The following is a 13266-nucleotide window of genomic DNA, read 5'->3' as shown; positions in this document are numbered from 1 at the left end:
TTTTTTTTTTTTTTTTGCTTCACTTTTATATTTAACATTTTATATGGACCAAAAAAAAAAAAAAACATAACAAAAATAAAAGTTTTAAAAGTTAAGATTTCTTGTTTTTATTGTTTTTCACGTTGTATGTTTTGGAATTGGTGGTTTTCTTTAAGAAGGTAACTAATGTTTTCATACAATGTTTTTGTTTTTTTTGTGTTTCATTGACACTATCGGAACAGAATATTTTTGTGCATTAAAAAAAATTACAATTTTATTTATTTGGTAATAGTTTTGGATCGTTCAGACATGTTGAATTTTTTTTTTTTTTTTAAAAGTGTATGACCCCTGTCTCAAACAGTCAGTATGCAGTGTAGGCAGGAACCTTTCACATACACGAAGTAGGAATATGAAAACTAGCATGTAAACACCTTTTTATAAGGCTCTGTAGCAGTCGTGTGCTTCATACAAGCGATCTGCCGGCTCTATAGCCGGCGGATCGCTTGTATATTAACGGGCATCGCTGCCTCTTTTTCAAATAGCGGGGATTTCCCGCTCGCGCGCCCGAGTGGGCGGATGTAACAGGACGTGTATACACGCCCAGTTACATCCAAGAAGCTCCCGGCAGGCCGTGTATACACAGCGGCTGGCCGGGAGGTAGTTAAAGACTGGACAATCAGCCGAAAATATGGGTCTTAACGTGCGAATTGTGGCCGTCAGCGACTAGTCAATGTTAGGGCAGAACGGAGAGTGGCAAGACCGGTACAAGACAACAGAAGGGCAACAGTGCAGTGTCAGATTCCTCGCATCACCTTTCAACATCTCGTGGTGTCACGTGGCGGCCCAACAAAGTCATCTCGTGGCCCAACGAAGTACTGATGGGGGTGGTCATAATAATCTGGCCACTCAATGTATAACCCTCTGCAGGGCTGTGGGAGGCTGAAGTGGCTCATCACTGGCACACTGCAAGGGACCAAAAAAAACCATGAGCCTTCTTTGGCCACGCAGCACACCACAACACGTGGTGTTTTGGCACTGACCACTACTGCATAGTGTATATCATGAATGCCACTGTACTATGGTATGCTTGGAAAAACACCTTACCCTAAAGGTGCCCATACACCTTGCGATTTATCGTAGGAAATCCCGCGATTGTACGATAATTGCAAGGTGTATGGAAGGCGTGCAACCGTTTCTACTGTACAGTCGCACGTCTGTTGTCTAACGAGCATGTTTGAAAACCCGCCGAGAATCGTATGATTGTCGGCGGATTTGTGACATGCTGCGGAGACAAATGCCAAACGGGCCGGCAAGCACACACTGCCCGTTCAGCATTGCAGTCATCGGAAGCCCGATCTGCCTGTCCAAGATTGGCAGATCGTACAAGCTTTTAATTAGCTTACAACCATCGCAAGACAAAAGTCTTGCGATGGTTGTAAGGTGTATGGCCACCTTAACAGCTGTGAATAGGCTCTTTGGGTCTTCTTGGGAGCTCTAGAAAAAAAAAACTAAAGGTAAATACAAGAACCTCCCAGGTGCCTAAATGAGATGTCTGACCCTGCGCTCATTTTACTTTGTATAACTTTAGTAAATGTTTTATATGAAGCAGGCGAGATGTAGACATGACATTCCCAGTGCTTGGCTTGGATCGTTTAATTTAGATATCGGAAACTGGGCAAAATTGTTAACTGCTGGACCTCCTATATAGATTGTTCAGCCTCGCAGAAATGGGGCTCTGTCTGAGAACTGGTATGATTGTAGTAATACTGGAGTGTTTCATTTATTTTAAATTCCACACAAAAGCTGATGCTTTTCATTAGGGCTGCTTGAGAAACACTTGCAATATTACAAAAATGATGAAGTATTAATCATGTTTAAAAGGATAAGTACATTAGCAGTTTAAGACTGTATTTAAGCGTGAGCGATGACAGGTGATTTTGGGGTGTGTATGGAGGGTTGGGAGTTGCACATTTATTTTTTTTTGTAAGAGTTTTCAGGCTTGAGCATCATTGTTTTAACCAATGGAAAGCTAGTTACTAGGAGGAGATGGTTCTTTACTGTCGGCTTGAAAAAACACGCTTTTTCTGGCATTCCCATTAAAGTCTCAGGCCAGAAATGCCACATTCTGCTTTTAAAAATAGCTTGTGTACCTTTTGTGAACAGAGCAATTTAAAAGCATGTGGTTGTTGAGCTTATTGGAGCTTTGATCTTCAAAAATCCAAAACTCTCAGGTGTAAATCTGAGCTAGAAAGATACTACTTTCCTTCATATTATGTAACACACAAACACGTGTGTGCAAAAGTGCACCGAATGAACTGGGTTGGCATTGCAGTGGAAGACGTCCTGCAACTGTGCACCCTTTCCTCTTGCACAAGAGAAAAAAAATGTGTACTATAAAAAGGATCAAGGGGTTACAAATCAATGGGTTTGGATGTATAAAAACATTTAAGTGTTAAAAATGTGCATATATTACATATGTATAATGCTATGTAGTTCACAAGCAAAGATATCTGGAGTATGGGTGTCAGTGGGACTGTCCTATCTGTAGATATATAGAGGATGAACATTGGAAGCTGGTATAAAGTGGTGTACAAGCTTTGTAGTAATGGACTATACACTTTCCTGTTTACTGTTACATCATATTATATTTTGTGACAAATATACATGCCTGCCTACACATATAGAAGATATACTATGTGAGATACAAAGTTATATCATTTGGTATAGCACACCGCATGGATAAGTGTATGTTTACAGAGAATAAGATGCAAATATGAAATGTGCAAAATAAATTGGATAGTCAGTCAGCTTATAGCGAGAGAAGCCAAAGGGAACCCATAAGATCTTAGCTTAAAGGAGAAGTATTGGAAGAGCAACAGCACTCTTAGCAATACTTTGAGCTGGCATGTGACACTGCTGCTGTCACACACCGACTCTGATTGTGTGACCGCTGATCGTTAAGATCACGATCTACTCCCTGCAGAGAGCAGTGACCGTCATTCAATTCTCCCTTCAGGGATTCCCCTCTCTGTTCCAGCACTCATTGGAGGGACAGACGGGAGGGGGTGGGCACAGCTGGCTCTAGAGAGGCATAGCCAGCAGTCAATCAGGCAGCGCGGTGGATCCCAACAGCGTTGTTAGGAACTTTCCCTGCTGCAGTGCAGCATGGCCTTGCACTGTCAGCAAATAGTGGGCAGTAGCCTGCTAGATGTTGGCTTTGGGTCATTTGTAAATTTACTCCTGTGACCCAAAAGAGGAGTAAGGCTAAAAAAAAAAAAAAGGTTTGGCTATAGTTCTTTTTTTGGTGAGTATTTCCTTCTATGTGTACAGCGATTGCTCACAATAAGAAATCATCCAGCAGCTGTGACTGTCTATGATAGCTGTTTATAATATCATTTAATGGCTATGTCATAGCTGACATGGTGATCACATGATCAGGAATTATGCTGAATGCTCCTGCTCATGCAAAACATACTATAGATTATTGTTCCCTTTAGAAGGGATATCATCCAACCACTTGAGTCCCCTGGACATTTTCTCCCTAAATCCCCTTCAGTCCAAGAGCACCCCCCTCCATTTCCACGATGTCTTGGTTAAGTACATTATACCTTGTATAATATATTACGGTAGACTAGAAATGCTACATCATTGTTGTCTGGACAGATAGGGCTTTAATTTGGTAGCAAATTGGGTACATAGATCTTTTGACTGTACATCAAAGGACATCTGCAGTTCAGTTCTGTAATCACTGGATTATGTGAAATAAACCTTATGTAAACAGATAACTTTCAAATACTGTAAATCTGGAATAAAAGATGCGCCCCTTACACTGAGGTCACGCAGCATTGTGGGTTTTCTATAGAGAACCCAAGCAGCAGCTGTTTGCTTTCAGTCTCTCTCTTAAGCTTCCTTTACACACCTACAGGTGCGTTTTGGTATTCCTGCAGCTGGAATCCCAAATATTCCATTTAGAAGTGGCCGCTGTCACCCATTCATAATGATTGGGTGACATCGGACGCATTTGAAAGCAACAGTCCAGTGATGGTGATGTCTTTCTAACTGCATGCAATCATATCACATACAATTACATGCGGAGTGCAGGTGGGCTGCCACTTTCAAATGTAGCTGTAAACATTAAGTTGAACGGGTGCCAGCGACCTCTTCTAAATGGCATATTTGGGATTCCAAAATGTATCTACTCTGTAGGTGTGAGTGAAGTCTTATTGAAATGCTGCGGGGATCCATCTGAATAGAGCAGTAGTGGAGTGGTTAAAGTGACCTTAAACCCTCAGATTTTTTAACATAAAACAATACTGTAATGTGCGCCTTACTGTAATCCATGGTTGTTTCCCTTCTCTTTGCTGCTCTTCCTTTTAAATCCGTATCTCTTCTCATGCTGGGCAGAACTTCTGTTTTGCAGCAGACTGCCTTGTCTCTGGAATGGCTACATGGTGTCTGTGTATAAGTTTGCAACCTGAGCCAGCACTCCAGGAAGAGGCACTCAGCTGCAAAGGGAAGTTCTCCCCGAGCATGAGAAGACATGAGGATTTAAAAGGAAGAGCAGCAAAGAGAAGGGAAACAACCATGGATTACAGTAAGGCACACATTACAGTATTGGTTTATGTTAAAAAAAAATCTGAGGGTTTAATGTCACTTTAAGTCTCTTTGGATGACCTTTTGGCTTGTATACATAAAAGCAGCCTTGCGCTCCTTTTTGATGTCACCGTCAGGTTACTGGTCCTGAGAAATGTCATGCAGCCATCGCTGGAGTCCATGTAGAAAGGAACTGGGTGCAGATGTGCAGTGCTAAGATACAACAAAAGATGAAAAAACAATGAAACAAATTGTGTTATTACAGTGGTGTCCTGAGGCGGGGGTGACACCCCGTTGTGACGTCATTGCGCATGCACGGTCATCCATGTGATGGATGCTGGCAGAGAGAGGAGGCGACGTTCACCCGGCAGGATAAGTACCCTCTTCTCTCCTGCAACTGTATGGCTCTCGGCCCATGACCAAGTGCCTGACTTTTCAGAGGGGGGTGACACCAAAATAACTATTAGTCATTTTAGTGTCACCCGGGTGCGGGCTGCACAGAGGCGTGACGCCACTGTGTTATTGTAAAAAAAAAAAGGCAATAGTTTATTAGTAAACCAAACGTTACACATGGTACACCTGTCATATATGCAGTAAAATCTGTGATAACAGTTCTGTCCTGGAACGTTTTGTATTAAAAGGAAAATAGGTTAGCAACCCTGTTAGATAGGCAACATAAACACTTCTCTCCCCAGCCATGTTAAACATTATTAGACATATTTATAAAACAAAATACTGCCTACTGCCTTCATGTGTTTACTAAAATATCTCCAGCACCCCACAAAGAAAGCGGAGGTGGGGCGCCCCACACAATCGAATGACATGGTGGAACGCACGCCGCGGAACGCACGCACTTCCGACTCACGAGAATGACGCCTATATTTGTTGTCCAATGCCAGCCAAGAGACACATTGGATTTAGTTCCCGCCTCTCACGGGTTACCTGGGAGACGTAGCTGAGCTCTGGGTGGTGAGTTCGTCTCTGCTGCCACGTCACCATTGGTGGCGTCAGCGCGGTAGGCGGGGGGAAGGCAGCAAAAGATGGCGACCTCTATCCGGGAAAAACAGACGGGTGAGAACCGGGCGGAATGAATTGAAAGTAGGATTGTCATGTGATATGATTGAGACTGTACTGATATGAGCGGGGTGGGATGGCGAGTGCGGGGTGTTTTGCTTCGGATACCGGATACGGGGACAGTGTGCAGAGATAAACCTCCATTCTCCAGCCTGGACCTCTCATGTACAGTGACAGCCGAGTGTGTGTATACAGGGCTGGCAGATCTGCCTATATTGTATTGGGGATGACTAGAGGGCCAATACTATGTTTTTATTACTTATAGATCATTGTTCATGTGCTCCTTTTAGTTGTGCCAATAAAGATCACCCAGAGCAGCTCATCATGGGTCACATTTAAAGAACAACTTTAAGGACCAAAATCCTTGCAGTGCGGTAGTAGTGTCACTGCAAGGGTTAATTTTTACTCTGCCTGGAGTTCTTCTTTAAAGCCTAATCGAACTTTCAGATCAGCTACACACATTCCAAGTGAATGAAAAACAAAAGGTGTTCAGAGCCTTCCTTTTCTTTACCTCCTACCCCCCGGCCCTTTAAAGTGGGCTGTTATGGCTGGTGGGAGGGAGGGACTCCTAATTGGCTGTACTTTGATGATGCAATCAGGAGCATGTCCTATGGTGACAGCACAGTCCAGGTTTTGGGGGCGCCAATTGAGTACGCTGACAAAACAGTTCAGTGACGCATGTATACGGCAGCATGGCATTAGTGCCACCTATGCTGCTTCATATATCTTTGAGGCTGGTGGCAAGAGGTTGAGTAATGTGTCCACTGCCAGTTGGCTGCAGAGAAGGGCACTCTCTGTGTAAGCAGCAGTCTCTCTGTAGATGTCCAACACTTCCCTTGATGGGTCACATCTATAACTCTGCAATCAGCAAAGCTCATTATCCCTGCTGATTGGAGAGATCTAGTTCTCACATAGCAGGGGGCATGTTGGACCTCTGCAAATAGATCTCTGCTTCCACAACTCCCCTCTAGTGTTGCATCACTGGAGGTGGGGGGCAAATGTAGTTCTGTCTGCACCCATTCACTACTATGGGGGGCTGGCAGAGGCCTGAAGCATGAGGTATATGCTGTACAGGAAGAGGTAGAAGCAGTTTTTTACTCTCTTAATGATGAACTTTTTGCTTGTTACAATGGAACTGCTGACTACCCATGGAAGATATGTAACAAACTTGGCTGCCTGGCTTTCTTTACTATAGTTTCAAGTGGTCCTCCCACTTACTAGATATAGAGGGCCTCAATCGCAGCCTCTGACATCACATCTGGAGATTGCTGCTATTACAGTCAATGGTCCCGTGTCTGTGCAAAAAAGACAAATGAAAAAAATACATGAGAAAAGAAATGGACAGTACATTTTCCTTCACTGACACTTAGTTCTCCTTCTGACATTGTAGGCGTCTCAGATCACATGACCCAGAGCCGAAGGGGAAGTCCAGAAAATATTTCTTATACTGTTGGATTACATGCAGATTAATGACAGGGGGCCCCATTCCCAACAAATCTGGACTTTTTGTTTAAAGCTGAACTCCAGCTATAGAAATTTAGATCCTGTAAATATATACACTGAGTGGCCAGATTATTATGACCACCTGACGTTTGTAGGCAAATTAGCTATAATTTCGCACTGAAGTTGCTAGAGGGCCAGACCATTATAAATAGGGAAGCAGGTTGTTTACCACGACAGTAGAAGTGATATTTTTCTGAAGATATGGGTAAACAACGCGATTTAACAGCCTTTGAACGTGGGATGATTGTTGGCGCTCAAGTCATGGAGCAAGTATCAGCAAAACAGCAGAATTCGTTTAATTTTTAAGAGCAGCTGTTATTAAAGTGTTTAAAGATTGGACTGTCAGCTGCAAATCTGGGTCTGAACGTGCGAATTGTGGCCGTCAGTGACTAGTCAATGTTAGGGCAGAACAGAGAGTGGCAAGACTGGTACAAGACAACAGAAGGGCAACAGTGCAGTGTCAGATTCCTTGCATCACCTTTCAACATCTCGTGGAGTCACGAGGCGGCCCAACAAAGTCATCTTGTGGAGTCATCTTGTGGCCCAACGAAGTACTGATGGGGTGGTCATAATATTCTGGCCACTCAGTGTATATAAATAATATCCCCGGCAGGGTTACAGGGGTTCTGTAAAACACGTAGTAGCTGCAACTACTACAGTGCATTACCGCAATCTTCCGGCTCCTCCTGAAGCTTCTGTGCTGAGCGACTTCCCCTCCTCTGTGAAAACACAAGGGGGGTGCTCACTGGCACAGCAGCCATTCAGCAAACACCTAGCATTTTTCTTAATACTAAGAATTTTCAATTGAATGAAGGGCAATGCTGTGAGGTCACCACCCCTTGTCCAATCAGAGAATGCCTAGTATTTATTAATAAAAGTACTAGGAGTTCAATAAATGGCTGCTGTGCCAAGCGACCTGCAGTGTTTTAAAAGCAGAGGGGAAGTCATTCAGCACAGCGGAAGTACAGGACCCGGAAGATCTACACTAAAGTGTTTTAAAGAATCCCTGTTGCCCTTCAAGGGATCATGTATACATACTTATATTGTACCATGCTGGACCAGTGCAAGTATATATAAATATTTATAACTGGAGTTCAACTTTAAATGCATAATATTGTTCAGCATGGAATATGTTTACTAACTTTGAGCTGAAAGAGATCATCGCTTTCAGGTTTCAGCTTTTGATTGTCCACAAGTCTGGCAAGGATTATCTTACCTTTATAATAGGTGAAGAACAGGAAAGTTGTTAAATATTAAGAAGTTACTCATTATTTCAGAAAAATATGCATCCATTAGTCCAGAGATCTTAATTAGCCTTTTAAAATGCCAGAAAAAAAACAACAATTTAGACATGTGCACTCTGTAAATAAATTAGCACTAATGAAGTGTGTGTCATGCGTAGGCTGCAGCATTTGTTATAACTCTCACTTTCAGTTTTACTTTACAGTATAGCAAGAGCTGAATGTCTGGTGTTGAGACTAAAGCTGGACATACACCTATAGATGATCTGCAGATTTTCTATGGTCAGATGGAAAAAGTGCAACACATTCCTCCATCTATGCTAAACTGTGTGGATGGAGGAATTTCCCACTGGGTCAAGCTTCAGTATCTTGCTAGTCGGCCCTGCTGGCTCTCGTAATACCTGAACAATGTCTGCATCCAATCAGATTGTTCAGGTATTTTGACAGCCAGAGGGACTGACTAGCAAAATACTGAAGCTTGGCCCAGTGGGAGATTCCTCCATCCACACAGTTTAGCGTAGATGGAGGAATCTGTGGCACTTTTTCCATCTGACCACAGAAAATCTGCAGATCATCTATAGGTGTATGGCCAGCTTAACACTTCCATACTGTACACTGATCATAGCACGCTGCTCACTGTGCATCTTGTCCATTGAAAAATCATCTTGCATTCTTTTCCTACATTGCATGGCATTCTGTGATTGGAGGAGGGGACATCAGGGTGTTCATCTGCATCTCCTCCAATAACGGAATGCCTTGCATCTTGTGAAAAGAGTACAAGATGATTTCTCAATGGATGAGCTGCAGAGTGAATGTCCCCCTATGATCAGTGGACTCCATCCAGAAGTGTAAGTCTCAGCACTTAGTATACAGTACAGGGTGATGGCAGTAAGAGTCACACACTTAGGACTCACTTCATTAGTGCTAATTTATTTATATTGTGCACATGCCAACATGCATAACAGTGCACATGCCTAAATATTGTTTTTGCTCAGATTTTAGCTTTAACTTTGGCCGAAGGGAAAATACAAAAATGAAATACAAATCTGAAAGCTTTTTCACCTGCCAAAGGATTTGTATTTCTGTCCATCCAGTCCTGAAATTTACATTGCTCTGCTCTGCCACACAGCACATCTCTGCCAGTTAAGTAATTTTTTCAGGTCTTGCATTTCCTTCGACCTGTGACTGGACACTAAAAGGAGAAGTAGAAGAGTGTGAGCTCATGTCTATGTCACTTTGCGCTCTCTTCCGCATGCTCCTTGTTAGCACACGGACACTGCGGCACACCTGACTGGCCCATTGTGCTGCTTCTCCCTCTCCAAGTCTGAGCTCTGCTGCAGTGCGCAGGAACTGCAATAGGCTGATAACAGTTTAAATTCGGATTCTTGCTCCAGATGCTGCTTGCATTTAAAAGATACAGTTAAGGATTTTGCAATGCATACAGAGCTGCATTCATTTCTTTTATATCTGCCTGGAGTTCAGAATCTACAGGGCTTGTCGGCTGACCAAGAAGAGTGTTTTTCATTTTAGTTTAGTGGAACTCCATTTTTGTTTGTGTAGTAACCCACAGAAAAACCTTTTGTTAAAACTTTTTAATATGTACAACCTTGCCTCCTCTGATATGTTTGAAATCTTAGCAAGAAACCCAACATTTTAAACTTTAATGCAGTTTGGATGAGCAAATGTAAAGTATGGTTGTCTGTTTTATGTTCCTACAAATCATTGTTCTTTTTAACGTGTGTGTGTGTGTGTGTGTGTGTGTGTGTGTGTGTGTGTGTGTGTAAATGTGGTGCACACTGTATATAGTATGTAGAGTAGGCTGTACTGATAAAAGTCACGTTTGTTGTCTGTCTTTTGCAGTTGCTTTAAAGCGTATGTTGAATTTTAATGTTCCTGTTGTAAAGAGCAGCACAGGCGAACCAGTATGGAAGGTAAGAGTTGTCCTGGGAAGTTTTAGTGTATGTCAAAGGTTCTACCTCATTCACATTTCTCTACACTCAACTCTGTTAAAGTTGTACCTTCATTAAAATGTTGTTTACATACCTCCCAAGAGGCCCTGTCTGTCTTCTTGATGGAAGAATGAGACCTCTATGCAAATCAAGTCTTCTGCGCTCTTATAGCAAGTCTGTGCTTTGCTCACTCTAGTCAGAGCTTGCATAGGACTGAGGACTCTCCTTGCCCCACTTGTGACATTGCTGGGTCAATCACCAAACACCAGTGCTGTCGCATGGAGTGAGTGACAGGGAAGTCAAAGAAAGGCAAGTATGTTTCTCTGGAATGGGGGTATTAAACCAAACCTGTCACCTTGTTCTTCATGGAAAAAGCACGACTTTGCTTTAAAGGAGAAATACGGAGAGAGTGAAATGTAGAGCTGGAGTGTGACAGTGCAGCTGTCACACGTGAGCTCTGTAAATCGAGAGCTGAACGATGGCAAACCACTGATCACTCAGTTCATGATCTTCTCCCTGCATAGAATTGTGACTGTCATTCACTGCTCCCGGCAAGGATTCCCCTCTCAATTCCTCCAGCACTCATTGGAGGGGGTAGGCACAGCTGGCTCTGCCTCTAGAGAGACAATATTGTCGGGATCCTTCCCAGCTGCCGGGCATCTCTTCGCTGATAGGAAATAGTGGGCAGTAGGCCAATATATGCTGACTTTGGGGTTCAAGGAGTTGATTAGTTAATGTCCTCCTGTGACCCAAAAGAGAACCAAAGCCTAAAAAGGTTGACCATAGTTCACTTTTTTTAAAGTGTATGTTACCCTATTTAACCTACCCTATAGGAAACGTTTCTCAAACAAACAAAATTTTAACAGTGAATGTGGTTTCCGTTCAGCAAACTCTTTTCATTTCTGAAATTGAGTGTTAAAATCCACCAGAATTTTGAACAACATTCTACAAGTCTCTGATGGCATTATTGAATGTTCTGATGAGTTTTCATATGAACAATTGTCAATGTATGACCAGGTTAACAATATTGGAATATGCACCACATGAAGTTTTTCTACAAAGAGCCCTCAAAGCAATTCCCTTTATGTCACACTCAGCCCTGCAGTCTTGTTGATTCTTTTCTATTAGTCTAAATTATTTGCCGGTCAGCACTTTGCAGTCTCTGACATTTTGACTGTGCTATTTGTTTTCCATACAGGATCTCTTTGTCCTTGTCATGCCTGCCTGCTACATGTTTCACCCGCTGATGTTCCCTCATCCCTTCCCATAGCATGCAGTAGAGTGCTTTCCATCTTTTAACACTGCATTTTGTAGTTACTTTACCTGTATCTCATGATATGCAATCATTATATGCAATGGCATGCAATCATTTATCATGTCACTGTTCATATTAATGTAGAATATAATAGCCAATATACTTCAATTCACATGAAGTGAAATGGACAGTGAGAACGGAGTTTATCAAAACTGGAGCAGACAGAATTTGGAGCAGTTGTCCATAGTAACCAATCAGCTGCTATCTCTCATTTTCAAAGCTTAACTGAACAAACAGAACAAAGGAGCTGATTGTTTGCCGAGGACAACTGCTCCAGAATCTGTCTACTCCAGTTTTCATAAATTCCTCACTATGTCAAATCCAAACTTACTAAGGGCCATGCCGAGGGTTGTGAATAAAATCAGGGGCCGGACATAAAGAAGATTTTTTTTTTTTTTAACCCTGCTGCTTGCCGTGGTACAAAGCTCTGGCCCACTAATCATTATATGACAGCCCTGGTGTCCTGTGTGTGAGGGCACTACAAGTGTCAGCAGTCCCTTTCCTTTAAATGGACAGGGACTGCTGACACTTGTAGTGCCCTCACACACAGGAAACCAGGATTGTCATATAATGGATAGGGACTGCTGAAACATGTGCCTTCACATGCAGGACACCAGAATTGTCATATAATGATGATATGACTTGTCTGATGTCCTGTGTGTCAGCAGTCCCTGTCCATTATGACACTCCTGTATGTGAGGGCACATTAAATGGACACGGACTGTTGACAATCGTAGTGCAGTCACACACAGTCAGTCCCGGATATGCTCAGCAAGACTTATCAGTAGCTGCTGAGACCAGAGGTAGAGGAACATGCTGGCGATGAGAAACCCAGATGAGTGGCCCAGGAGGGAGGTGTGGCCAAAGACCAAAAACGTGTATGTGAGAAGAAACCTGCGGCCCAGGAGGGAAGTGCAAAGAAGAAAAGTAGAGGTTCAGGGTCCTCCTAGGGCGGCCAGCTGAGTTGCCACTCCAAGCGCTGGCTAGTAAAAAAAAAATTAAAAATGAACCCTGCTTGCGGGGTACTCGGCTTGGGACCCTGCGTGCCTAAGAAAATCTTGTGGTGGGCTGTGTATTTGACATATGTGCTCTGGAGGAGGATTTTCCTTTCATAGTGATCTTTAACAGTCCTTCCAGCAGTTAGTAATGTTAGGATTAGCTTAGTATTTCTTCTTTCTAGGCAGTAAACATTTTAATAGAAATGTGTTGGCTTCATCCATTTGAAATGTTTCTTACTTTTCAGGTCCTTATTTACGATCGCTTTGGCCAAGACATTATCTCACCTCTGCTCTCTGTGAAGGAACTGAGAGATATGGGGGTCACTTTACACCTGTGAGTGGATCATTTCTTCTTTTGTTGTTAATGAACATATAAATAGGGAAGGAAGGTTTAATGAAAACTATGCAAAATATTGTGAAGGAGGGTCCCCTACTCTTCTATATTAGCGAAAGGTACACATTTCCCCAAGAAGAGGATCCCACCATTCCTTCAAAATATGTGACAGATATTTATAAAAATATATTTATTTGTAGAAATACTAAAAATGTATATATGACAAAACATATCCAAAATAATATATTTAAAAAACACACACACACACACACACATATAT

The 13266-nt window shown here is 42.6% G+C and overlaps 1 protein-coding gene across 1 annotated transcript in view; it reads left to right on the top strand.

Annotated features, from left to right (window-relative positions):
- Positions 1-5547: 5547 nt before the first annotated feature.
- SCFD1 (sec1 family domain containing 1) overlaps positions 5548-13266 on the top strand; it is a 107591-nt gene continuing 99872 nt past the window's right edge. Inside the window, exons 1-3 of the mRNA XM_018554151.1 lie at positions 5548-5643; positions 10251-10321; positions 12898-12986. Coding sequence (XP_018409653.1) covers positions 5613-5643; positions 10251-10321; positions 12898-12986 — 191 coding nt within the window. The 5' untranslated portion in view covers positions 5548-5612. The remainder of the gene's footprint in view (positions 5644-10250; positions 10322-12897; positions 12987-13266) is intronic.

Source organism: Nanorana parkeri, unplaced genomic scaffold (assembly GCF_000935625.1).
Source record: "Nanorana parkeri isolate BGI_ZX_2015 unplaced genomic scaffold, ASM93562v1 scaffold144, whole genome shotgun sequence".
NCBI classification, from domain to species: Eukaryota; Metazoa; Chordata; class Amphibia; order Anura; family Dicroglossidae; genus Nanorana; species Nanorana parkeri.
The sequence above is the reverse complement of the archived record's forward strand: the minus strand, read 5'-3'. Positions and strand labels throughout refer to the sequence as shown.